This window comes from Lineus longissimus, chromosome 4, assembly GCF_910592395.1.
Source record: "Lineus longissimus chromosome 4, tnLinLong1.2, whole genome shotgun sequence".
Taxonomy (NCBI): domain Eukaryota; kingdom Metazoa; phylum Nemertea; class Pilidiophora; order Heteronemertea; family Lineidae; genus Lineus; species Lineus longissimus.
This window is the reverse complement of record NC_088311.1, coordinates 2,134,998-2,161,164: the sequence shown is the minus strand read 5'-3', so window position 1 is coordinate 2,161,164 and position 26,167 is coordinate 2,134,998. Positions and strand designations below refer to the sequence as shown.

The 26,167-nt window shown below is 40.3% G+C and overlaps 4 protein-coding genes and 1 long non-coding RNA gene across 9 annotated transcripts; 4 read left to right on the top strand and 1 right to left on the bottom strand.

Annotated features, from left to right (window-relative positions):
* The first annotated feature begins 240 nt into the window (after positions 1-240).
* On the top strand, positions 241-9,732 carry LOC135487316 (uncharacterized). 4 transcript variants are annotated; one of them, XR_010446816.1, is made up of 8 exons: positions 241-331; positions 2,913-2,967; positions 3,193-3,252; positions 3,976-4,662; positions 5,229-5,321; positions 5,735-5,859; positions 6,145-6,517; positions 7,829-9,732. It is a non-coding gene; the product is annotated as an uncharacterized LOC135487316 (long non-coding RNA). The 4 variants fall into 4 exon arrangements; XR_010446817.1 differs by lacking the exon at positions 241-331 and adding an exon at positions 2,093-2,110; XR_010446815.1 differs by lacking the exon at positions 241-331 and adding an exon at positions 2,119-2,674.
* A 954-nt stretch (positions 9,733-10,686) lies between these two features.
* Positions 10,687-14,913, top strand: LOC135486451 (protein aveugle-like). Of its 2 annotated transcripts, none has more exons than XM_064769244.1 (6): positions 10,687-10,807; positions 12,704-12,812; positions 13,041-13,206; positions 13,489-13,555; positions 13,798-13,881; positions 14,185-14,913. In XM_064769244.1, exons 2-6 carry the CDS (start codon positions 12,717-12,719, stop codon positions 14,186-14,188), a joined length of 417 nt encoding a protein of 138 aa, XP_064625314.1. In that variant the 5' UTR covers positions 10,687-10,807; positions 12,704-12,716; the 3' UTR covers positions 14,189-14,913. The 2 variants fall into 2 exon arrangements, with proteins under 2 accessions (XP_064625314.1, XP_064625313.1); XM_064769243.1 differs by lacking the exon at positions 10,687-10,807 and adding an exon at positions 12,228-12,354.
* A 622-nt stretch (positions 14,914-15,535) lies between these two features.
* On the top strand, positions 15,536-17,518 carry LOC135486380 (transcription elongation factor 1 homolog). Its single transcript, XM_064769137.1, has 4 exons — positions 15,536-15,645; positions 15,869-15,997; positions 16,306-16,376; positions 16,612-17,518. The coding sequence occupies exons 2-4, from the start codon at positions 15,882-15,884 to the stop codon at positions 16,674-16,676; spliced, it is 252 nt and encodes an 83-aa protein (XP_064625207.1). The 5' UTR covers positions 15,536-15,645; positions 15,869-15,881; the 3' UTR covers positions 16,677-17,518.
* A 797-nt stretch (positions 17,519-18,315) lies between these two features.
* LOC135486426 (tRNA (guanine(37)-N1)-methyltransferase-like) lies at positions 18,316-20,892 on the bottom strand. Its single transcript, XM_064769205.1, has 3 exons — positions 20,014-20,892; positions 19,446-19,634; positions 18,316-19,071 (listed from the first exon to the last, which is right to left on the bottom strand). Exons 1-3 carry the CDS (start codon positions 20,780-20,782, stop codon positions 18,440-18,442), a joined length of 1,590 nt encoding a protein of 529 aa, XP_064625275.1. The 5' UTR covers positions 20,783-20,892; the 3' UTR covers positions 18,316-18,439.
* A 195-nt stretch (positions 20,893-21,087) lies between these two features.
* Positions 21,088-26,063, top strand: LOC135486093 (threonylcarbamoyladenosine tRNA methylthiotransferase-like). The gene is made up of 10 exons (XM_064768602.1): positions 21,088-21,339; positions 21,811-22,006; positions 22,184-22,285; positions 22,571-22,734; positions 22,967-23,154; positions 23,389-23,492; positions 23,701-23,867; positions 24,300-24,776; positions 24,925-25,098; positions 25,402-26,063. The coding sequence occupies exons 2-10, from the start codon at positions 21,847-21,849 to the stop codon at positions 25,522-25,524; spliced, it is 1,659 nt and encodes a 552-aa protein (XP_064624672.1). The 5' UTR covers positions 21,088-21,339; positions 21,811-21,846; the 3' UTR covers positions 25,525-26,063.
* Positions 26,064-26,167: the final 104 nt, after the last annotated feature.

The following is a 26,167-nucleotide window of genomic DNA, read 5'->3' as shown; positions in this document are numbered from 1 at the left end:
CAACCCGCGGGAAATACAAAAAAATAGCCGCCCGGTTTCAGAGGCATTTTCCCAGTTATTTCCAATATTTGAATTATCTAACGTAATTCACTGAATCGAACGTGTTCTTGTGATCAATTGTGATTGATAATTAACATACATCGCACGGGCAAAGGCCATTAGCAGAAAAAGAGCCGCGGAAACTCATTTCGAATTTCCCGGAAAAAAATCGGTCCTCCATCAACCGATTATAGATGGCGCTGATGCGAAAATTGTAGAAATGTCAACTACAAAATTTCCAGTTTTCCTTTAGAAATTCGTTAATTTTTACACCGATATTTGTCTATTTGGGGTAAATCTTGCGCAATAGATAGTTAACAATAAATAGAATCCTGAGAACATATTTTGGAAATATTTCTAAGGTCCCAGTGTTGTTTAGTAAACCATTTTACTTGGGTCATCCCATTCAGTTCAGTCACTCAGCTAGCCGAATTACTGTCGTTTCGCTACATACATTGCCAGTTCGCTACAAGTCGTTTCGCTACATGTGGCGGTCGTTTCGCTACATGGTAGGTCGTTTCGCTACATGGGTGGAGTCGTTTCGCTACATGATGGGTATGGTCGTTTCGCTACATGGAGGACGTTTCGCTACATGGGTGAGACGAGCGAGCCAACGCGAAGGCCTTGCAAAGGCCTCCAAATCTGCGTTGGAGTGCGTTTGAATGACCCCTGTCAATCAATAATAAGTATGTATACACGGATACAGACGGTTGAGCGAGCCAACGCGAAGGCCTTGCAAAGGCCTCCAAATCTGCGTTGAAGTGCGGTTGAATGACCCCTGTCAATCAATAATAAGTACGTAATTGAGCGAGCCAACGCGAATGGATGTCTATGAGGTTACTGGTCCATTCAAGTGCGAACAAACGACAAGAACCCCTTGCGCGCCATCAAACCGTATAAGTTTTTTTACCGGCAAACTGTGCTATAATAAATTTGTAGTCACCACCGGGAATTATAGTAGGGTAAAATAGAGTAAAAATAATGACTACATCCATGTAGCGAAACGACTCCACCCATGTAGCGAAACGTCCTCCATGTAGCGAAACGACCATACCCATCATGTAGCGAAACGACTCCACCCATGTAGCGAACGACCTACCATGTAGCGAAACGACCGCCACATGTAGCGAAACGACTTGTAACGAACTGGCAATGTAGCGAAACAGCCTGATACCGTAACGTGTAGGCCTATGTACTGTTGTACACTCACTTCAGTAGTGTCACTCACTCAGTGCTCACACTGTCACCTGTGTCGGTGTGTGTGTTATGTGTGATTTAACAATCTCCGGATCTTCGGTCCGTACAATGTCGAAAATTACATACACTGATACAGTAGGCCTACACCCGTTGAATTTCTCACATATAGTCCCTCCAGGCCTACTACAATCCATGAGTTTGATCGTCCACACACTGATCCAGTGTAGCCTATATTAATAGGCCTAGGCCCTAGGCCTAGTCATAGTGCGCTGCTTGTAACGTGGATGTAAAGCCTCCTTGTTAATGTTATGTTTCGATAGATAAAAGACAGTTTAAGGATGTCGTGTATGTGTGATATAGTTTTCACAACAGCAACAATGTTTTTGTGTCAAACAGATGCGTAAAGATATAGATTTTAATGATGAATGGCGCAGTCACGAGCGTCCAGTGTTGCCGTGATCAGGTGACAGCACGACTGATCACAGTGCCAATTCGCCTCGGGTCTCGTTAGGGAGTCTTCCCTGAATGTACGCGTATGTGCTAAAAGTCTGACTGGATTCGCTATAAATAGGACACCTCTGAGGCTCCGTTGTCATGAGTTACCAAATTTGATGAAAAGGGGCCGAGTTTCACTGTTGTTTCGAACGGCGCTCTGTTCACCAACATTGCGTATTTCATAATCATACAGATATTTGTTGGAAATTATTCCTAGCTAAGTCATGTTTAAGTTGAAATTAATTGTTTCTGAGCTCATGAAAATGTTGTCATTCCATCTAAGGGTTCTTTCCTGAATTTACGCAATGATGACGTGCCCTCTTAATACTTTGGTCTGAGTGCTTGGTACTACGACTAGTCTATAATAGCATTCTCTACGGTATGAACTCTAAGGGTGTATTCAACTTCTCGTTCTCAAATCTGTATGTGATGAAATTCCACGTCCATGAAACTACAGGACTTTTATGGGTTTTTTATTCTAAATTCACCAGAATTCGAAAAGTTGGTATCCACCAAGTTCACCATTATGACTTTTTTCTACCAGTTTTCATTGCAAGATCTGTTTTAGGAAAAACTAGCAACTCTACTATGTGATTAATACCCCATACGATTTCTATTAGACCCAATCCACAATAATCAAAAAGGTTATTTATTCATGGCTTATGGCCAATCTCATTACCAATCTGGCTTCACGGCCTATTAGTGTATTACATCTGACACCTTTGTTTGGTTATCTAAGGCAACAACAGACTCAGTCAACCTTGAAGGAAAGTTTGCGTGTGTTACATAAAACCACTACCTGTCACATTTTATACCTTCCAATGCTTGGTTCAAGCATGCAGTGCAAGCAGAATATTCTTTCTGGCAGGGTGTGCACACTTTGACTCATTTCAACATTATGAAATAGCCAAATTACATGTGTTCAGCATCAATGTTCCAAAAGGTGGGTGTCACCTACTAAATCTTGACATTATATCGTTTTACAGGCAAAAGGGATTTTGGAAGAGAGCCCAACTTTCCTTTGATTATTTTTTTGTGGAAAATATGTATTTTTAGGAGTCATTGCATGAGAGAATCAGGCAAAATCTGGTACTTTCATTGGATCTGGCTGAAAGTTGCTTTTTTCATGACTTCTTGTAGAATTGATGATATTATGTATCTGTTTCAATTTCTCATTCCAGATGCTAAAAACCCTCTCCGCGATTGCAACTGAAGAATCTTGTATGATTTGCAAGGGTATGTATATCAGCACGACGATGGATCGGCATGATATGCCATGACCTAGCTCACATTTATTTCCATAATAAGGTCAACCTCTGCCAAAGGAAAGCAAATCATGTGAAAAATTGAGATTCAACCATAATTTTTCGGCATTTAGTATAATGACTGCTGAGTACTAATACAAATACAAGCAGAAATGCTGTAATTTTATTACACATTTGTGCCAATTTATTATTTCAGATGACACAACCTTGTCCGCAATTGCATTCGAAGATTCTTCTTTGATTTCCAAGAAGAAGGGTAGGTATAGTATGTGGTTATGACTCGTCTGCCTTGTCAATAGAGGTGCCACTGTCAAATCTGTGTTATTGTTGGTAAAATAAACTTGTAACTTGACTCCCACAGATCCTCAAGGCAGTGAAAATATTCCAGACTTATAATTGGCGAGTTATATGGAAAAAGGACGAAACAATTTATTTTGGCATGAAGAATACAAATTACGAAACACATTCTAACTGTTATCGCCATTGCAACTTTATTATGTGCACTCTCCTAACTAATCAAAGATATTAAAACTTTCAACATATCCATAATTTGAATTTCAAAATGAAAGATTTTTATACCAAGAAATGTTTATAAAATGCCGTAATAAATTCGGTACAAATTTTTCCATATCATGTTTTGGTCATGTAATTAAAAATGAATTGACAGTGACACTTCTCTCTCCAAATCAGGCGGGTTATTCAAAAGTTGTAACCATAGTAAGATGTTTTGTGTGTGTGTGTGTGTTTGAGACGGGATAGGAAAAGGGTGGGGGAGGTCATGTGGGGCGGGGGGGAGAGACTATGGTGACTGTTGTGAGAGTTGGAAGTGTGTCTGATGACCGACTTGCTCATTTTGTAGCTATTGTTGTTATTCTAGTTGTTAGAGTAGTTATCGTAGTTATCTAGCTATCGTAGTTATCTAGCTATTATAGTTGTTATTCTTTTGTTTCCTGCTTATCATCTATTTGAACCTATTCAGCTTTCAGTTGTCCAGGCCAGGCCAGGTGACCAATGACGATGATAGATTGGGTTCGATTCAAGCTATACGCTTGGTGTATTTGGTTATCGTGACTGGCGACTTGAGTCTATCTCATCTCATTTCCAAAGCGCGGTGGCTGGGTCCCAGGCATGCTTGCCACTTTGTTCTGCGGTCCTCATCTAAGTTTCGACGGTGATGACATGGACTTAGGTTCAAAGTACGTGTTCCCTTTGAGTCATTGTGGTTGATTGATGGGGGGAATAAACAGTTGCGTGTCGCTAGTCATTCAATTGGTCCCCTTGTTTTAGAGTGTTGGCGGGATAAGTCTTACGACTGTTAACAATAGTAAGCAATAGCTGGCCAGCGATCCCCTACCTGATCTCGAGGGGGATGGAATGACTGGGGTTAAGACCTGTTGTTAACCTGCGGAATTTCGTCGGATGAAATGTCAGGCGTGTCCGTGTGGGACTTGTGCTGAACCTGTTTAGTACAAATAACGAAGACATTGGGCTCTTTGGATAACAACAGTGTTCTTCACCTCCTTGTGCCTCACAAAGCTAATAATATACACCCCCTGAAATCGACAAGACGGCGATGAAGAAGGAGAGCCGGCATCCAACTCGTCAGCCGAGAAGACACTGGATGGACCCCAAGAAGATGTTGCTGCCAATGTTGGAGCCATACAGGGTAAGCATCACTTAGTCGTCAGTTATGTCTGGATTAAAAGAAGATGTCAAAATAACTCTGAAAAAAGTATCAATCTGTCGTACAATTTCAACTTTATACGTATTGGGGTGCTACACTCAATTCTGTTCAATCTGTTTTGAAACCTCTTCAACCAATTTGGTTCAAGAATGCAATTGAATGTGCTTTGTTGAATTCGTATTGACTGATTCTCATTAAAACTTGTGGTGTGCGCGTTAATACATATCAAAACAGTCCGTTGACAGGGGTCATGCACACAAGCTTGTGTTCTGTCTTGATTATCTACTAATTACAACAAAGGGCAGGGACACTCATCCGCGAAAGGCACGTTACTACAATACGTGGCAAGAGTTGCACTTTTCAATTCGAATTGCATGCGCATTAGGCCAAGTGTGGTGCAGCCGTTTCGAAACTGGTGTAGCCAATTCGTATTCCGGAGAGTGCTCTCTGGAAAACAGTTTTAAATCGGATTCAGTGTGAACGCAGCATGCAGTAGAAACACACAGAAATTAGATAAACCCCTCAACAAAATTTATGATTCTTTTTAGGCAGCCCGAGCCAACATTGTACAAGGGCAACAAGGACAAGGGACAAGGGACACAGGGACAAGGGACACAAAAGACGATGTTGCAGTCTACATGGTGAAATTTTGATCTGAATCTTGACGACCAAATAATTAGGAGTCGATCAGAGAAAAATGATAAAAAAAGAAGTAGAACTTAAAGGGTGTCATTGAAATTAATGTCAACTTATACATAGGAATCATCCCAAATAGACTGAAGCCAAAAGAAATTATTTCTTTTTTGTGAACCCTCTACCCCCTTATTAATATTATGACTAAAAACTGAAGACTCTTTCTTCATGTCTTCAACAAATGAAATTGGCCAGGATTCATGAAGATTACGCCTGCCAAAGAGTTTGCCGATCAACATTTTATTCCCAAGAAAACGCTGTCAACTGACAACCATCTCGCCCATATGAAAAGAAGAAAATCTTTTGGTTTCAATCTATTCATTTGAGATAGGTCCTTGAATGTATTTTTCCTGTTATCTAGCCCTCTGCAGATTGAGATGATGGCTGTCGAGAAGATCCAACCACTCAACCACAGTCTACAATTCGTGCTATGGTAGATGTGACTCTCAACGATTTTGGATGACAAAGGAATCCAATGCATATATGGTAAATATAAACAGATGACAAGACGGTAAATGGGTGAACACGCCATGGGCTGAGTTCGTTTCATCAAGTCGCAAAATGGTTGATTTTATCTTCAAACTGCACGACCAACCTCAGTTTGGAATTGAATTGCTAATCAAGTGTCAAGTACTCTAGCGTTGTGGTCGTCAGTATTCTAAGCCTTTTAGAAAATTAACTGGTAAATTTGATAAAACTGAATGAAAGGCCCTACGGCACATGCATCAATCATGGTAGAATAATGGAGTAACCTTAAATTTTGTTTTCCAGTCGCTCACAGATACGGGCAGACGACTGAGATTCGAGTGGATTCAGTGGATCGAATGGTTGCGCTGAGGGATATCCATGTGCAGGATTGATGAACCACAGTTCAGCAAACGATGCCTTGACAGACCAATTCAAGGAGAACCTTCGCTAAGATGAAGAAGGGAACGTGTTTACTGTGTGGATGGGAAGGACACTTAAATGTCCGTCATTCTAATAGACTATTATGACAATATTCTAATTGACTAGAATGACAATCTTAACTCGAAAGGGACTCTCTGGACTTACAGAAAGCTACGGACATAGAGCCCTGACATGATACCCTGCAGCCACCATGAGGACAGCCTATCTCATACCTACAGAAGGATGCCATCACACGGTAATATAAACAAATCAATTTCAGTTTTTCAAATGCCCTTAGGTATAGCCATTGGCCTGATTTAGAGATCGTGAGCTCTCTGTTGAGGAACAATTTTCAAATGTTATTTTTGCGACACCAATTACAGTGCAATTTTCATCAAACTCGCGGTGATGATAGTTTGGACCAATCTCAATTAGTAAAACAATAAAATGTTGCAAAAAGAACTGGACGATAAAGAATGTTCTTGGTTGTAAACAGGATAATTTAGTTATGTACATGCAAAGTCAAAGGCTTTAATCACGTTGAAGGGGGACTATAAGCAGGAGGGGGGGGGGGGGGTTAAATTGGCCATCTTCAGGTGACTAATATGCAAAGTAAGAGCACTGGGTCAGGTTATATTCAGCACTAAATGTATCCCTCATACAGCGTGAATAGTTTCGACATACTCTGAGAGGTGAGAGACCCCTATTGGTGACTTTGTGTTAAACTTATCTTGCCTACCTTGCGGCTGCCTTTTGATTCCTCTTTGGAAAGCTGCCCAGGCACTTATTTGTAATGAGCATGAATATCAACTGTTGCTGATAAACAATAGCTGAAGACTCGGTAGAAACCCTTTGGTAGTGATGGTCAGGGTCTGGTTGCAAGTATTAAATAAAAGTAAAAGTGTGTTGTTTTATTACATAAGCAGTATTATGGCAACACCTTTTTGCACTCAATATAAAGAATGGTTAAAACTATCATCTGTGCAATTCTGATGAAAATCGCGTTGTTAGTATTCTAAAATACCTGGATTTAGAATGAACCGCACTTGTGTAAATGCACCATGTGCCAACAAAGCCTCGTTTTGAGTTCAGCGGTTATGGTTAGGCCGCTTGGGTTGGTGCAATGTCGGTATTGATTGACTAACCAAAACCACAAGGGTGGAGCTAAACCTCGGCTCAAAATAATGACTTGGAAAATGCTCCTTAACTAAACCGCCCATTTGACAAAACTTCCCAAATTCTAGTCCTTTACCTCCCTCTGAAACTGCTGATTAAGGATAGAATTAGTCATTGTAATGAAATCAGGCATGTCGGGGAGGAACACAGATTTGTGTCTCTTGCTCATCCAAAGCAGCGCTCAGCGTGAGAGTCCTAAATGAAGGTTTAATAGAGAAGATGTTTTCGAAAAGTTCTTCGTCTGAAACCTATAGCACTTTTCTTAACCAGCATGAATTGTCTACTACCACAAGATTATACGGTCAGCACAATAGCCCGGCCCCTTGACATTGAATTATCAACTTGAGCATGAATGAACAACCTTAATTTTATGTTGTCTTTTTCTTTTCAGCATGATGAGCCGTCCCACAGAAGGGAGAAGGATGTTGTTGACCCAGCACATCCCAACCATGCTCCCATCGCCGTCAAGTAACAGTACGACGGTTAGATTGTATTTTGTCACCGTAGGCTTTATCGTTTTATCAAAATATCTGATTGAAAGGTGATTTAATGAAAATTCAAATTTTTCTGATGGTGAGAAGGCAAATATTTACTCTGCTTATGACAAGCATAGATTGTTTTAATCTATGTTTGGTTATGATCATGACTTGTGCCATGGTTCAAAATCTTACACTTTTCAAAGAAGGGATTGAAATTATCATTATGGCTTGTTTATGGCTAACAAGGGAGCCAATGGTCGCTCCAGAACCCAAACAAAATAATTTTCAAGCTAAGTTTTGTTCTTAAGATAAGAAGGAATAACAATTTGGGGGATGGGTTGTTTGTGGCTACCAGAGAAGCCAACAGCTGCCAGATGAGGACCCTGAAATTCTTTTCAGGCAAAAGTTATTTGTATGCTTAAAAATCACCGAATTCATCAGATATTTACTGGTATATCCATCACTTTTGACATGGGGTCCATGTGTTCTTGTTTCGCTGACCCCACGAAACAAGAACACATGTGTCTGATGGAACTGTAGGCCTTTCATACTGTTTCTCAATCTCATCAGTACCACAGAATCAACTGACATGGCCTGGGCTCTGATGCCCATGACCTTACATCACACTGGCTGGTTCAGTTGCTCAATACATGTACTATCATGCTCGAGACAAATGACCAACAGTGAATTGTTGAATTTGAATTTCCTCCTTGAAGAAATACCAAAACATCTTTCCAGTTGAACTAAAACAGTCAGATTTAAAACTCTCACTGTTTTATTCGAAATTTAAAGACTGATCCTTCCCTAGTGGTCACACTGTGAGCCGTTGTCAAAGCATGTCATTCGACAATGGTGGCATGCATGCATGTTTTGTTATGGCTTACCAGGGACCCCAAATTGTTGATGATGATGTTGTCCATGGGTACATCACCTTGGGCAATGAGTGATCACAATGGTTCCTTGATGACAATTTTTTACATGATACTGAATTGATTGAGAAAAGTGTAGCTTAAAAACGTCAACTTTTAGACGTTTTAAAACTTTTGTCCTGTATGAATGTATTTGTAAATCTTGCATGAAATATTTTGTAAAATGTCTAATGAGATCTAGACTCCATGACTTGGCAAAAAGTATGGCAAAGCCAACTTTTAATCTTTGCCCTGTCGAGGTCACCTCTTTTGTCATGCAAACGACATGTCATAACTGCTCCCTTTGTTATGCTAAGTGGCAGCCAGCTCTGTCCAGTGGCCATGACAAATGTGGTTCCTTTGTTATTCAAATCATCAGCAGTGACCAAATCTATTGTAAGCTCACATGGCTCACCTGAAGGCATGAACAATAGGTTTTAATACAACAGCTATTCATGTATTATAAACATGATGAATGCATGGAGAGGTTTAGTGCTAACTCAAACCATTGTGGTGGAGTACATGTAGTTGAGTCTATTGTTTTTTATCTCAATTTAGCATTGTGTTGCAAGGACACTTATCAGTGTTTCTTTGTGACATCTTGTGAAGAAGTTGACCACGTCTTAAAGGGATAGAAAAACTATCATATCTCCCGGTCCTCTTCTTGTATTGGGCTTTCGGAGTGGTGCAGCCAAAAAATAATGTACTACGATCATTGTATGAACTATAATATACAATGTATTAAGTCATTTCAAACATAAGCACCTGTCACCTGTGTGATGGAGATGGCGACTCCCTCCGACTGCGTAGGTTTTCTCCCGGTATGCGGGTTTCCTCCTACACTACATTCCAAATCGTCATCTGTTTTCTTTGTAATGTACAGCAATAAAGTTTTTTTGAAAGAGAAACATTTTTTTTCTTATTGACTCGCCTGTTGACACACCATCACTAATCGAAACTTTTCATCGGAGCCACTGTTGTGCTTACCAGATATTGACCTTAAAAATTGGTCAAATAAAAAATCCCCCCCCCCCGAGGTCATCTTACCAAGTGGATTATGCATAAGGTTGCAACGACCAGAACCACTGTCTTGGACTACAAGCGCATACTGACCTTTGCACCCAAGGGGAAGAGTCCATTGATCATAATAATTTGTTTGCATGGTAGTTCACTACCACTCGAGCTGTTTTCATGCTGGGTAAAAAACCAGTGGCATTCATTATAAGATAAGCCCCGAACCACAATCCTAGTCATGCTAAAAAAAGTCCCTTTGTTTTGATACAGATTATCGTGTTCCCCGAAATCTCATTCTGAGGAAATCGGGGGTTAATGTTCGCTTCTCAGCTTCAAACCCCCCAGGGACAATGTCACAATCTACAGGTGGCAACATTGTCCTTGCAGCATCGCTTGAACAGTTTGGGTCCACAAAGGACTACTCATTTTGTAGGGGGGGGTCGAGATTTCATGCATCCACATCAATTTTACCCTGGAGCATCATCAGACGTTGTGACATTGTCCCTCCCTGCGGCATCTACCACTAAGTCTTTGTGCAAATGCTCACATCATAAAAAAGGATCACAGAACTACCCCGAGTGATTATGATCTCCAGTCAAAGACCAACAACAGGATGCATCAGGACTCCACCCTACCGTTCTTTCTGCCCATGAGATGTAATTCTTTCAACTGCAAGTGATTCCACTTGAAAGTAACGGATGGAGTAACGAATGAAGTAACTACGGTTCCTATCAGATTTACAGTACTGCCACGTGCGTCAGAGTTTCCCGCCAGAAGAATGAGACGGTCACATGACAGACACGACAGAGAGAATTCCTCAGTCCGTCAACGCTCACCACTTCCCACAGAACATTGCAGAATGATCCGCCAATAAGCGGCTCGTGTTTTGTTAAAAAATATAAGATTCGAGTTGAAATACTCTGTAAAGATCCCATATACGGTGATCTTTTCAAACAAGCATCGAATCTGGTAAGTATATACAATAACTTATTATTCACGTAGTTTCTATAATCATAATACACACTTGGTATGACTGCATTTGGTCATTCAATCAATGGCATCCGACAATCGGACATGGGCTAATGCACACATTTGTCATTTCCCCCAACCTGATCTTTTTTCTGAAATCTAATTGTTCGCCACACATCACAGGAACGTAACACATAAGTGAACACAGGTTGGACAATGCTTCAAAAGATTATCGTGAATGTACTTTTCATTAGGTCATCCCAACATGTCCATCGGCGGCATATGATAGATTGACATCATTGATGTCGTCTTCATTCCAGCGAAGGAATTACTGTCGTTTCGCTACATTGCCAGTTCGCTACAAGTCGTTTCGCTACATGTGGCGGTCATTTCGCTACATGGTAGGTCGTTTCGCTACATGGGTGGAGTCGTTTCGCTACATGATGGGTATGGTCGTTTCGCTACATGGAGGACGTTTCGCTACATGGGTGGAGACGAGCGAGCCAACGCGAAGGCCTTGCAAAGGCGCTAGGCCTTTGGTGCAGCATTAATATACGGCCCTTTTCAGGGCCCTCAAAAATGTAAAAGAGACAAATGTGCATGGCCTACAGATATTTCTAAGCAAGTAATAAAAATAAAGAAATAAATCGACAAACTCAGCTTTTGCAATAAATTCACGCAAAGCACGGTATATATTGAGAGTTAATTTAAGTATAAATCTCATCATCTATCTGTATATATAGATATACGGTCAAATGATGGAACAATTAATTTGAGGCAGCTCAATGCATATATATCGGGTGTCCCAAAAAAAAATGTCCCAAAGTTCGACGGGTATAGCTGTTGGTGGACTGATCTCTTTCAAAATTCTCACAGTTCAATACTTCAAGATATTGTAAATATGATGGCATGGGAACCAGTCCTCCCGACCATTGTAGTATACACAGTGTATGAGGATTTTAACAAAAAATGGGGCCGGGCGTTTTTCGTAGGGGCGGGCGGGGACGATCACCAACTATTTTTTTTATGTGGCCTAACCCAGGCCAGGACGACAAGAACTCCTTGCGCGCCATCAAACCGTATAAGTTTTTTTACCGGCAAACTGTGCTATAATAAATTTGCAGTCACCACCGGGAATTATAGTAGGGTAAAATAGAGTAAAAATAATGACTACATCCATGTAGCGAAACGACTCCACCCATGTAGCGAAACGTCCTCCATGTAGCGAAACGACCATACCCATCATGTAGCGAAACGACTCCACCCATGTAGCGAAACGACCTACCATGTAGCGAAACGACCGCCACATGTAGCGAAACGACTTGTAGCGAACTGGCAATGTAGCGAAACAGCCTGATACCAGCTAGCCTACCCATGGAGGTATTATCTCCATGGCCTACCTAAGCCTGGGCCGGGGGGCCGGGGGGGGTTGATGGTGTATTGTGTTGTAAGGCACAGGCACAGTTGATAGTAGGCCTTACATGAGACCATGAGTTGGGCATGACCCAGGAATGCGAAAGTCCACATACAACAACGGGATGTCGAAGGTGTGGAATATAAGAGAATGAGACCAGTTGCCTGAATTGGCAAGATATCCAGGCTATCACTATCAGACCAACTGATGTAAGGTCAAAAAGGCCTTCTGAAGAAGATGAATCAGTCTCAGAGCAACAACAAATCAAATGCGCGCACACTCGGAACATGTTCAGAAGCCCGAAAACCGACTTCATCTTTTAATCTTTATATAGATGTTAAGATCTCTTTGCCCAACTATGACACAACTAGCGGAGGTGTAGTGTCAGGAGACATTTAGGTCTGCATAGCCAGACATCTCTGTCTTGAGCCTTAAATAATGGGCTTACTAGATCCTTTTAATAAATTCCACACTTTTTTCAGATGTGGAGCAATAATGGATGAAATGCCAACAAGGATTCCACCAAACAGTACTTCCAGTTATAATTCACTGAATCCAGAGGGGTTGGATCCTCAAACGCCTGGAAGCAAAGTAAGTTGGAAATTTTACCATGTGTTGAAGATGGTATCAGAGATTTGATTATGATGGTTTGATTGAAAAGTGTATTTTATTGAATATCAGGATATCGATGATTGCTACCCATGCCTCGTCTCTGTAGCCTCTAGCTTCTCAGAACATTATCCGTCGTCAAGACTGAGTCTGTATGACATTCAGGCCTACTCACATTTTTACCTTTCACTGGCTCTAACTCTTTTCAAGGCCAAGCAATCCACAATAAGAGAAGGATCAACAACATCTGGTAAAAAAATCCGTATGAAGCCAGTTTATTTCTGGAATGTGAATGATGTGAATAAATGGATGAAGAAATGTTGTCCAGTCCACTACAATCGTTACGGTGTCACATTCCAGGACAATGAAATAACAGGTATGGAAAAACCTCTCTTATTGTATCCGAGATGTATGGAAGAAACAGCTTCAAGGTTTAGGTGTGTGTTAGTCCACAGCGATGAGATGGTAGATTTGTACTTGTCAATTCCTATTTTCCGAGAATGAAATCTAAGGGGATCATGGAAATTACATTTGACTGGATATGGGTTGCTATTTCTGCTGACACCTGGGTGAGCTTCTTCATACATACTTGAATAACCAATGGAGCACTTGTCCTGCATGCGAGATTACTTGACTCTTGTCTTCTTCATCGTTTAAGGACGTGCTCTCCTCCGACTGAATGATAATAAACTTCGAAGACTTGGCATTGTGGAGAATACTGACAGGTTTGTATTGAATATCAATTAGGTTGTACATTGAAAGTTGTTCCGACACACAATATTGAGCAGTGCACTGTGAAAGTTTATTTTAAAATGGTCACTATATCATGATTGAGGTAGTTTGTCTTTGTGTAACTACCATTTTCAATTGTGAAAGCTGCTCATATAGTAGTCTAGCAGACCTTTCCCGATGGCAGCAATGTCCAGTCTCCTTGATATTTTGACCAGTTACATTTCTGTTCTTTCAGAGATGAATTATTACACTACATTCACCATCTTCGGATCAAATTTGAGTCATATGAATTCAAGAATATGGATCAAGATGTAAAAAGGCGAGTTATGCAAATGTCAGATTCGTAGCTCTAAGTACAATTAATGCCAACATTTTCTTTCTTCACATACTTGAAAAGGTAGCAGAACTGAAGTTTCCAGAGTTTGACTACTAGCCATCATATTCGCCCAACCTTTTTCATGTATTTCTTTGAGAGCCACTGCTCCTTTTACATTTAAATGTTAGTATCATAAACTCTGAAAAAATGGGATGCAATGTCTGTAATGTTAGCCATGCTGGCTTCAATTTTGTGAGAACACCTGGTCCCTTTGGAATGTCCATATGATTTTCTTTCCATTTCTAGCTGATGCAGTTAGCCAGGGCAGACCTGTCCATCTGTTCTACTGGTGCCATATGAACTGGAAATATGTGTCCATCATCTCTTGGGTCATTCATTCATCATGAGGACCTTCACAGAATCCACGTTGTATTCACTGGAATTTGATGCTATGAATGGAACAAAATCCGCCATGTAGCATTTTCGAAACTAATTTGAAGCCTGTGGTCAAACTGGTGCCTTTGTTTTGTCCAGAAGTCAGATGAGTGTTGGATAGTCAAAATTTGCAGGCCCACCGATGTCATACCCTGGAATCATTTTATGTAGTCATTGCTTTACCTGTGTAACTGTCACAGTCTTTGAAATGTTACTTAGCTCGCCCAGTTCATCACTATTATTATGTTCCATTTATGCTTCTTCATCATCTTGGGTGTTACTTGGGACAAATGTCATAAGTGACTCAAGTGTTTATGTAACAGAATGCAAGAAAACCCTTGCCAATCCCTACCGTTCTCCATTTACTTGTATCAAAAGAGAGTCGAGAGAGGAGACTGTAGCTGTCACCTCCTTCCCAAAAATGGACATATTCTATTTGAGTGAACACCTTTTAGAACAAACTAAGGACATTTCATTATTCCTATTTTCTTGCATGATTGTAAGGAGGGGTTCAACTGCATTCTTTTAAGCTGTGCAATAATTTGAAATTTATATATCTGTTTGTCACTTGATTGTAAATAAATGTGCCAAGACTATTAATAGGAGTTTATGTCAGTTTGTGGAAAATTCATCCAAAGATCTAGTCACCATCTACATGTGATTGTCTCCTTTTGGTCGAGTTTCAGACAAACACAGCAACCAACATGGAACAAAATCTTGACCTTCTCCGTCTCCTTTTGGCTAGAAGACAGTTCACAGCATGAGCAAGTTGTCTCCTGAGAGCCAGAAGACTGATACTGTTGCCACAATGGAGGAGCAATACATTCTCAGATGTCTCCCAGTGTATGATACTGTTGCCAGCATTGAGAAAGACACTCTCGTATTTTTTCATTGGATACCAAGTTTTTAACGTGGAGTAAAACCTCATATAATCTTGAGACAATGAGCGACTGTGACAGGATGACCCATATTCTGTTGATCGCTCACAATCTCCTTAGGCCTGTGACCATTTGTCACCTTAGACAGTAGAGACAAATATTGTAAGCCAGCGTCTCATGATATGACCCCTTGCTAACACACAGGAGAAAATTTATAATCCCATCAAACGAGTGGCAGAAACAGAGGTGAAGACAATTTCCCTCCCAATGTCGTCCCGTTCGGTATGGAATTCACAATTTTCCAAAACCCACCAACATTCCTCCGGCCGATGTGGAATTAGTTCAAAGAGGTTTATCAAAAATGTAAAAAAACCAAAACGTTTCCGAATGTTTTGATGAAAAGTGTCTTTAAAATTGTGCTTTTATTGTCGTCATCGTTGTCGAGTTTGCTTAGGTATCTATTCAACTGTTGCTTTGTTATATAATAATTTGTTTTCATAATGATTTTTTTGTGTTTTGTCCATAAGATGAGGAAATTCGATCATTACCTGCCTTCATATTTTGCTCCCTGACCCTGCGTTGCGATCCACAGTGCATCGATGTACACGACATGCACGATGAGCGCTGGTCGAAGAATCTTGCAACCTTTTTTTCCATTTTCTTATTCTATATTGCAGCACATAGGCAAAGATGGGTCGCCGGAGAAAAGCATCTAAGCCACCACCAAAGAGGAAGATGGTCGAACCATTGGAAACAGTTTTTAACTGCCCATTTTGTAACCACGACAAATCTTGTGATGTGAAAATGTAAGATTTTTGGATTGCACTGTAACGTTTTACAGCTGGTACTGGTAACATCATAACACATTGTTGGCACACCATCAGGTTGTCACTCTTATTTTCAGAAACAACTTTGTTATTAGACTTATTGGAAATAGCATGGTGTGGTGATGAATATTGTCTGCCAGGGCTCAAATCTAGAACTGAAACAAATTTACTCTACCCTTTGAATGTGCGTACATTCTTCTAAACTCTGTAATTCACCCCTAAATTGCCTTTAACCATTTTTTCTTGAAAAGGATTTCCTTGGTCATTGTCTTCTTCTTTGCTTTCAGGGATCGACAACGGAATACTGGACTTGTGTCCTGTCGTGTCTGTGTGGAGGGATTTCAAACTACCATCAATTGTATCCTTTTTTCACTTATTTTCAAAATTAAAGGCTACTATATTATCAAGTATCCATCCAATTTCTTAGGCATCTTTCAACCAGAGGCTTGAAATGCCAAGAATATCTCTAGTGATGTAGAATATGTTTTGTTGTGTCAGGTCTGGATATCTGCTGCATTTTTAATTATGATGCATTAGTCCTCTCTTTTTCAAATACCATTTCCACAGTGTTATTGTCCTTAACTTGAAACCAGATCTATCAGAACCAATCGATGTCTACAGTGACTGGATTGATGCCTGTGAATCTGCCAATACATAGCCCAAGCCAATAGGGAGTTCAAGCCATAATTTGAAACTTGAATATCCACTTAGTACATTCAAAATGTTACGGAAATTACTGGGATTCTGAAAAGTTCAAATCGGACTTGTAACATTGATGAGATGTAGACCGTCTTAAGTTTAAAGTACGGTTGGTGAAAGTTATTGACCAAGGAATGTGTCTGGAATATTGAGTTAAAAGAAATCTGGAAGCAGGAACAGTACACTCCTGAGGATGGTAGTACCATAAACAAACATTGTTTTGAATCGGTGACGAAGTATGCTCTGTGTCCGTTTGACAACAAATATTAGGCAGGTGAAAAGTAATTCAATTAAGGTTAATTTTTAAAGAGATTTTACTTGCAATCACTTAGAAGAGGAGTTGTGAGATGACAGTCCCAAACTTGGGAGAAAGGGAGGAGTTTACAGTGCATCTATTGGTCGTGTATTCCGGCATAGTTTGTTAAAACATCAAAATGCCTTCATTTTGTTGAACCCCCTCTTGCTATCTGACTGTTCTTAGTGTATTTTGCCTTTGGTACACTTGAGAGTCTTTATTCTTGATATGTTTCCTATTTATTGCTTTACAAATTCAATTGGAATTGAAAAGAAATTGAATACTTCATCAAATAGATGTACTTCAAGTACACACTGCAGTAGCCCAGTTGTATTGAAGGGTCCCAGGAGATCATGTTCAGATGGCCAGTTTCAGATATTGACATTTCTCCATCTGGAGTCCAGTTGCATTTTCTGTTGAACCACCCAAATGCTTCTGTCTTGGGAACATGCCATGTCGAAGCAATTAATTTAACATGTATTTTTATTGAATAAAGATTCATTCTACTACAAAAAGTCTTTTGTTTTGGTACTCACGTTCACGATGACACATTTCTATGAATTGGACCTCACAAGTATTTTACCTTTACACGTGTCACATTATATATTCTCTTATATCACTCATGTGGTCTGCTCTGCTGTGACCCATTATTCAGTTGGTCCAGGTGGACACAATGAATCGGCTTTGCAGTCATTTATGTACATGTGTATTGACTCGATTACGGTATTCATTCAATTGAGCAATACCACTACCCGCTGATGAATGCGAGGTGGCCAAAGTTGTTGCGTGGTTCTTTGACAGAGTTGTGACATTGTCTTGAAATGGCGACGTGTACAAACTCCAGCCTCACGGTGTACATCAAACTGCCACAGATTTAGGTCAATGTGACTCGCTGTCACTGATGTCCGATAGATTTTAAAGCGATAACTATATTCCAGGCATTAGCAATGTGAGAGCACATGGCCTCTGGCCATTTCATTCTTGGAAAGAGGACTGGGGAGACTGGCCTTTGATGTTATATTGTCTGGAAGAGAGATCAGCATGTCTTTGATTGGGGTGTGAAATTGTCTTGATAACCATTTCAAACTACCTGCTGTCGGAAAGAGCAGAAGTGACCAACGCATCTTGATTTGATTACTACTTGGGTCACTTTTAAGTCGTGCCGATTACCTGAAGGAAAAGTTTAGTTATCATTATGGGCACCAGGGCTTACAGCAGTTTTTGAAAAAATGGCTACTGACCAAGACAACTTTCCTACCTTAGACGCCCAATCTCATGGAATGACATTTTAAAAACAAACCAATTTCAATTCCTGAATATTTATTGTATTCGTACTCTTTCCATACTTACTGCAACATTACATTTGATGTTGACATTTTAATGAACAACAACATTCTGTTGACACCCATATTCTTTGGCTGAATAGCCTATGGAACAACAATTTTAGCCTTTTTTATGGGAGGCTCACAACCATCGCATTTTTTAACCATGACATCTTTCAGCAGCCTGAATTCCGCACAAAGCATGTCTTTTTTCGGTGCAACATGTCTGACGTATCTGATCACATGATCATCAGGGAGTGTGACCCCAAGAGCCAATTCAACCCTCTCCCTCACTTCCTTTACATAATCCTCCTCCTTGCTAAAGCAATAGCAATGAACCATAGGCTCAATGAAATCACATCTTTCACTTTGCTCTAGGTCGAACAATCCAGGAAAGGTGTCAAGGAATTCCACGGCAAGTGCTGGGAGATTCATAACAATATGAACCTTGCAAGTCCGGTCAAAGTCAGCCTTGCCACTAAGCCGATTCATAAAGTCTGGTTTTAGAACATTCCGGATGAAATCCCTTCCATCCAGGTTATGAGTTGTAATGTTTTTTAACTTGTTTTTTTTTACATTGTGCTGCAACCACTTGTATGATTCTGGATTCAAATCATTGGCAAAAACGGTGCAACGTTTCTTTGCTGCTGGGATGGAAAATGGACCAATCCCAGCAAAGACATCATAAACAAGATCATTACATTGGAGCTGGTCCACAATACGTTGGTGCTCAGTTGCTGAAATAAGAGAAAGGCCAAGATTAAACAGTGCAGACACGTCGTAAATAGATACCTGGAGAATGCCCCAGGTTTTGTGGAGAGACACTGTGGGTTTACTATGGCCTGTAAAACTGGTCTTACATGTTCTGGCATGTTTGGGTTACATCATCAAGGAGTACATTTAGACTTGCATTTAGATAGTTGGATAGTCTCAATTAAGTTTTCATAGAATCACGGGGGCCTAGTTCTTGACACTGGATGATTATCCTGCTGACTGTCCCGGACATCCAACAAATGCCACATTATACTTTTGCTTCCGTAATGAGTCTATACTCTTGTACTTCTGCACTGACATCTGAGAGGGGAGATAATTATCATGGTTGTGGGCTTACACAATCTTGAATTCCAATAGACCTTGGAGAAGTCCATTTCAAAGGCACAACCATTCTCCTTGGCTGTGGTGATAAAATCCGTCTCTCCAGCCAGTACCTCCAAGTTGAAATTCCTAAATGTGTTGTCTATGGTGTCAACCTTGTTCACAACTGTACGGACTGTTGGTGTTTTGTCGAGGAGAACTTCACCTAGAATGAAGAGATGGAAGATATTCAAAGAATTCCAAGTGAGAGCCACTGTGGAAGTTGTAAATAAAGATGACCAATTCATCCTTGGATCAATATGCATCTGAGGAATGTATGTTGCATTTGCTTTTATAACATGTAAAGCATTCGTACTTGGTATCTAGGTTACAATTTAACCCTGCCTGGTCACAGATGTACATGCTTGTGAAGTCCTTGATAAATAACCAAGGTGACCCTTCTCGGTCCCAGGACGATAGAAGTTTGATTATAAGCCTTCCCTTCAGTCTGAGCTTTGGTTTCTAGTTTCATCTCAAGGAAAGTAGAATTAAGCCTCAATATAGAAAGAAATTTGTTTCAATATAGAAGAGAAATATACATATACCGATGACATTCTTGTACTCAAGGAGATGAGACTTGAGATTCAGATGTGCTATATGTCCGATGAGGGTGAAGCCTGAAACACTGTCTTGGTCCTCTGGCAATATACCTCGTAAAATTTCATCAGCAGGCCAATTCTCATAGCCAAGATCAATGTCATAAGTTGAGAATTGAGACAGATCAACATCGTTGTCTTTGAACAGTTCTAATTGTGCCTCAGTAAAGCTGGTTGGTTCTGGATGTCTTCTAGGATCAAGCAGCACAAGTTTATGACTCTGGGAAAGGGCGTCTTTATCATCGAGGCTAACGACAGGTTTAACACCACGGATCGTCAATGTCTCTTTCCGGATTTTCTTCATGAGAACGTTCAGTGTTTTTGCTGGCGCTTTTATACCGGGAATTTTAACGGACTTTTTGAAGAGGGACCTGTCAAGCGTCTTCATTCCTCGAACAACCTCTGGAACCTTGAAGTCCATCTTAATTGCCAACACGTGTGAAGCAAAATTGCTCACTTCACTTGATTTGACTGCAATATGGTTTTCAAGACCTGGCCGAGACCACTTCCTTAGCCATGGGAGGTTCTTGATATTGAAGGTGAAGACAGTTGTTCCAGGATCTGGATTTGAGTGAACTTTATACCAATTTGGAGGGTCATCTAAGACCAATTTTCGTGAACTTCTTGTGCTTTTATGATCACATAGTTTATTTCTTTCTAGATGATGCTTGGTTGGTTGAAAAAATGTGGAAATAATAAGAGAAATGCGACGAAACATGAAGATATTTAATCAATGTTTGTGGAAGTTTTGGGCACATGTAGCCTCTGGCATGTCTGGTAGATGGCAGCACTGTCATTGCCTAGAAGTTTCTATTTATAGATTTTTATTCTCCAAGCGTCGTCAATGGTGATCATTATCCTAAGCCCGTCTCACTCAACCTACTATCTCTGCCGCAGTTTGGTGCATGTAAATTGGACATATCGAAAGCCCGTCTCACTCAACCTACTATCTCTGCCGCAGTTGGGTGCATGTAAATTGGACATTTGGCCCGGCGCCCGGGAGATTGCGCAACAGAATTTGATAATAGGGGGCGACACCATACGGTGTCGCGCCACTGACTCCAGTCTTTGCGGCTTCTTTTGTCTCCGAACTCCACCAAATTACCCTAAATATAGTGGTAAATTTTCACACTCTTACCATGTTTGATGGTATTGATACACTTAATACCAGTATCAAAAGCACTGGGAACCCAAGATTATTGCCTTGAGTCGATCAGGCTGGAGTGGAAATTTTGCTCGGGTTTACTTCGCTGGTAGTAACAACGATTGCAAAACGTGAGTGAAATTTGTCACAATTAAATCATGTTTTAACCCTATTTCCTCTTTTTGATTGTTCCATCAAATAGAATGATTGAAAATATACTTCATCAAAATTTGTTTGGCGTTCTGATCGTTCATTTTGGATTCTCAATATTACTGACATGACCGTGTTGCTGTTTAGAAAATCTCTCAGTCTATGGGAAGCCAAACCCCTTAAAAATATATAGAGACACAGACTGCAGGTCAACTATGAAGAGACTAGTAGTTGCGTTTACCCCAAATTAACATCGGAAAATCAAATATCGATGAAGAAGCAAACATATACAAATGTACTGAATCCACACAACACCATACAGTACTGGTCACAAATAAGATATATGGCAATAGTATATATAGAAGGGAATTAGATATCGGCAATTATTTGACCTTCGTAATTACCAGAAATCCTCCTTCCAACTATTGATTTGTGTTTCTTCTTGATTCCAGGCCATTTTTCAATTTCGCGAAGGATTTCTGTACAAAATGCCATCTGTCTGTGATAAAGACATCGATGATATTGAAGACATTATTGGTTCAAATGATCTTGGACCAAATGACCGCCTTGTCAAGAAAAACATTGTGCCAAGGGTCAGGAAGAAGAAATCTTCCCCTGAAGTGCCATTGGGGGATAGCATCATCCCAGGTATTGAGCTCTAAACAATGTTTACTTGAAGTGATCTGGATTGATTCTTCTGCATGTTAGCCCTATTAAATAAGTCATATTGTAAAAGCGAGTGTGGGAAATGCCTGATGTTTTAGATTTCATTCCCATATTCCATAGACCTCACCAGCCTGCATCAATTTTTGGTCCTGTCTTCAGGTACACAGTCTGTTTATGTAAAAACATGGGGTTGCGCTCACAACAATTCAGATGGAGAATACATGGCTGGGCAGTTGGCTGCATACGGTTATAATATAACAGGTAAGCTTAGAAACTATAGTTGACACTGTACCTCTTTCCAGATTAGTGACTCTTGCAGTGGAGTTATGGGGTCGGGCTCTATCGATTCGACATCACATGCGATGTTGTCAGATTAAGTAAGCACAATCTAAATCCAGTCATTATGTAATGCTTGTCAGTTGATGTACATGCGACTGGAAATATTTATCAACAATGGCTGAATGCATGGTCAATATGCTAGCACTCTGTTTTGTTGTCAGTTGTGTTTAAGACTCTCTGTCTTATTTCTGTTATCTCTCTATTTAGATGATGGTGCTCAGGCTGATCTGTGGCTGCTAAATAGCTGTACTGTAAAGAATCCTGCTGAACATCATTTCATGAATGAGGTGCAGAAAGCTAAGGATATGGGGAAGGAGGTGGTAGTTGCCGGCTGTGTTCCACAGGGGCAGCCCAAGGCGGATTATCTCCAGGTGAGATATTTTAGGGAGCAAAGAGGTTTTGCATTTTGCTGGTGTGTCTGATGAAACCAAAGTAATTGTATAGATTGTTTCTACATAACAAAATAAACTTGAAAACAATTGTAGGCCTAATTATAGATCAATGAACTTAGAACTTTGAATTAGATGCCTTATATTGTGCCTTGTCATTCTCAGAGCTTTGTTGGGAGATTTCTGTATGTTGTCAGTTTATTTTCAATTTTAGGGTCTGAGTGTGATAGGTGTCCAACAGATTGACCGAGTAGTCGAAGTAGTGGAGGAGGCATTAAAGGGTCACACTGTCCGCCTCTTTGGGTCCAAAAAGAAAGAAGGCAAAAAGACTGGTGGTGCTCCTCTTAGCCTACCAAAAATTAGGAAAAATCCTTTAATAGAAATCATAGCTATCAATACTGGGTAAGGATGTGGACAATTTGCGGTTTCTATTGCTCATTTGACACAAAATGACAGACAAAATGAGATGTCTTACTTCTTAGAAGTATAGAAGTTGCTTGCAAAGATAATAAATTCATCCTCAAGATTAGAGGTTGTAACTATATAACTTGAATATCCAGATATTGAGCTATTAGATATTAACTATGATCTATCTTGTTTCCCCAGTGTCTATGTAATTGTTCAATTTATCTCTAGGTGTTTGAACCAGTGTACATATTGCAAAACCAAGCATGCAAGGGGTGAGCTTGGCAGTTACCCGCCTGAAGAAATCGTAGCGAGAGCAAAACAGTCATTTGAAGGTAAGCACGCTGTGGGGAAGAAAAGAAAAGTAAGCATCTTGAGCTACTATGCTAGATCTGACGATAAAGGGGAGAAACTAATCTATATAAGCGCTTGCCCTCTGGAATTACAACTCTACAATCAGCCAAGCCTACTCAGTCTCTTGGTGTCTCTGGAAACGTTCATTGCTATTCAAGAGATTTTAATGATTGTCCAATCTTGTTTCAGAGGGTGTTGTTGAGATCTGGCTGACATCTGAAGATACTGGTGCTTATGGTCGGGATATAGGGGTCACATTACCTGACTTGTTATGGCAGTTAGTGGAAACCATACCAGAGGGAGCTAGGCTAAGGTTGGGGATGACCAATCCGCCATACATATTGGAACATCTCGAGGTAATGTTCGACAAGATTGGACAAGACCTATGCTTTTTATGGTCGTGGTTTGAGAGTCTGAAGGATAATGTGCTTCTGGTTTGGTCATGGTTTCATTTCAGGAAATTACAAAATTCACTAAATGTGACCCACCACGACAAAATGAGTCGCATGTCGCACAGAAGATGAGCCTAAAATGACACCAGGACATAATAGAAGAAATTGATATGCTCCGATTTTACAAAAGGCAGACAATGGTGAAATGAACAACCAGTCTGTCTCAACCTGTCAAGCTCAGAGCGACATGCGACCTGTTTTGTCATGGCGGGTCACAAATATATAGCCAACCTGTCATAACATGAAATGTTTGCTAGAGTAGCTATGAAAGCCCTGAAACCTCACCAAGACATTTTGTCCTAAAAGATCATAAAGAAGTTTTCATCTTGTTTTTAGGAAATGGCTAAAATCTTAAACCATCCACGTGTATATTCATTCCTGCACGTTCCAGTACAGTCGGGATCAGACAGCGTACTGATGGACATGAAGAGGGAGTACTGCTCAGATGACTTCAGACAGGTGGCAGACTTTCTTAAGGAAAGGGTGCCAGGTATCACCATAGCAACAGATCTGATTTGTGGCTTCCCAACAGAAACGGATGAGGATTTTGAAGATTCATTAAAGTTAGTTCGCGAGTATCAGTTTCCTTCGTTATTTATCAACCAGTTCTTTGCCCGTCCTGGAACGCCAGCTGCGAAAATGGTGCGAGTTGCAACAACACAGCAGGTGAAGGGAAGAACGAAAGCTGCCACTGATGCCTTTATGGCTTATATGCCATATGATCACAAGCTTGGAGAGAGGCAGCAAGTGCTTGTCACAGAAGTATCACACGACAAACAGTATTATGTCGGACACAACAAATATTATGACCAGGTAAGATTTGCTTATTGTTGACAGTTAGTTGCAATGGAAACAACCACAGGACAAGCAATTTATGTTTAATAAGAAATACACGAGACAAGTTCTCATTATCTCTTTGCTGGTGAGACAAAACATCTTTTGACATAGTATTATTCTCTAGGTCCTGATACCAAAGGATGAAAACCTGATGGGAACGATGGTGGAGGTGGATATTGTTGAGACAGGGAAGCATTACATGAAAGCTATATTGGTGAAGGATTCGGAAGCCAAACGTCCTGTTGCTGTGCCACCTTCGCTGAAGCAGGGGCAAGTCTCTGGTCTTGTCACAGAAGAGGTAAGATCTTGAGTTTTTGTATTGGAGAAAATTATAGGACAGGCTTTTATATATATCTTTACAGAGTTTGTGGAATCCCTAGATGCTGTTCCGCTATGTCCTTGTTTTCAAATAGCTGTGTGGTCGTGGCATTAGTACAAATTGAAGCCATTATTGTTCTGAGAAAATAACTGTAACTGGTCTTAAAATCAATTTTGTTAATGAGACCTTTTAAAATTCTAGTAATGATGATATTGCTATGACCCTTTATTGCCTATTAAGACCGTTTGAATATTGTCTATCTCTGACCTCATCTTTTTGCAGGTTGTGATATCGTCCAACAATCCTGTGTGGCTACGATGGACTTTTGCTGGGATCGTTGTGGCCATTGTTGTGAGGCTTCTTATGTGGACATTCTCTGTCAGACGTTATGGATGGACTGCATAAGTTGATAAAATATTATTGATCATGCTTAAGTCTTGACCAGTTGAAACTTACTATCCTGCTGTCCTTGCCTTCCATCAGGTCAAGTCCATTTAGAAATTCTCCTGGAAATGGGACAGATCCAGTTCTACTGGCTGGTCAGAGCCAGCTTTTTTAACTGTTTGCTTTTCGTTTTACATCTTGATTGGAGGAATTTTCATTGGGTTTCTATTCTATAGCTGTGATGATGTCGCAGAACCAGAGTTGGTAATAGGTGACATCTATCCACTCGGTATATATTTTTTCTTCACGATTATTCTGTTAAAAGCTTATTTTTTGGTTTTGTGAATTTGGGTAAATTCTAGATAATCTCTATTGAAATATCTTTGATGTATACTGAAGCCATCAGAATAAGGGTAACCCAATTAGGCACCAGTAATCTTGTCTTGGTGAAAGCCTATACATAGTAATGTTTATTTATTTCAACCTTCCATGGGCTGTGATGTAGAAGTTCATTATTGCATAACAGTGTTTTATTAGAATAAAATTCCATGTTATCACAACAGCATTGTTATTAATGTCTTTGGTCCTTTCTTATGCACTGGGCAGTCCCTTGTTATGCATTGGACAAAGAACTGTCTCATCGTCCTGCTATTGTGACAGTGTC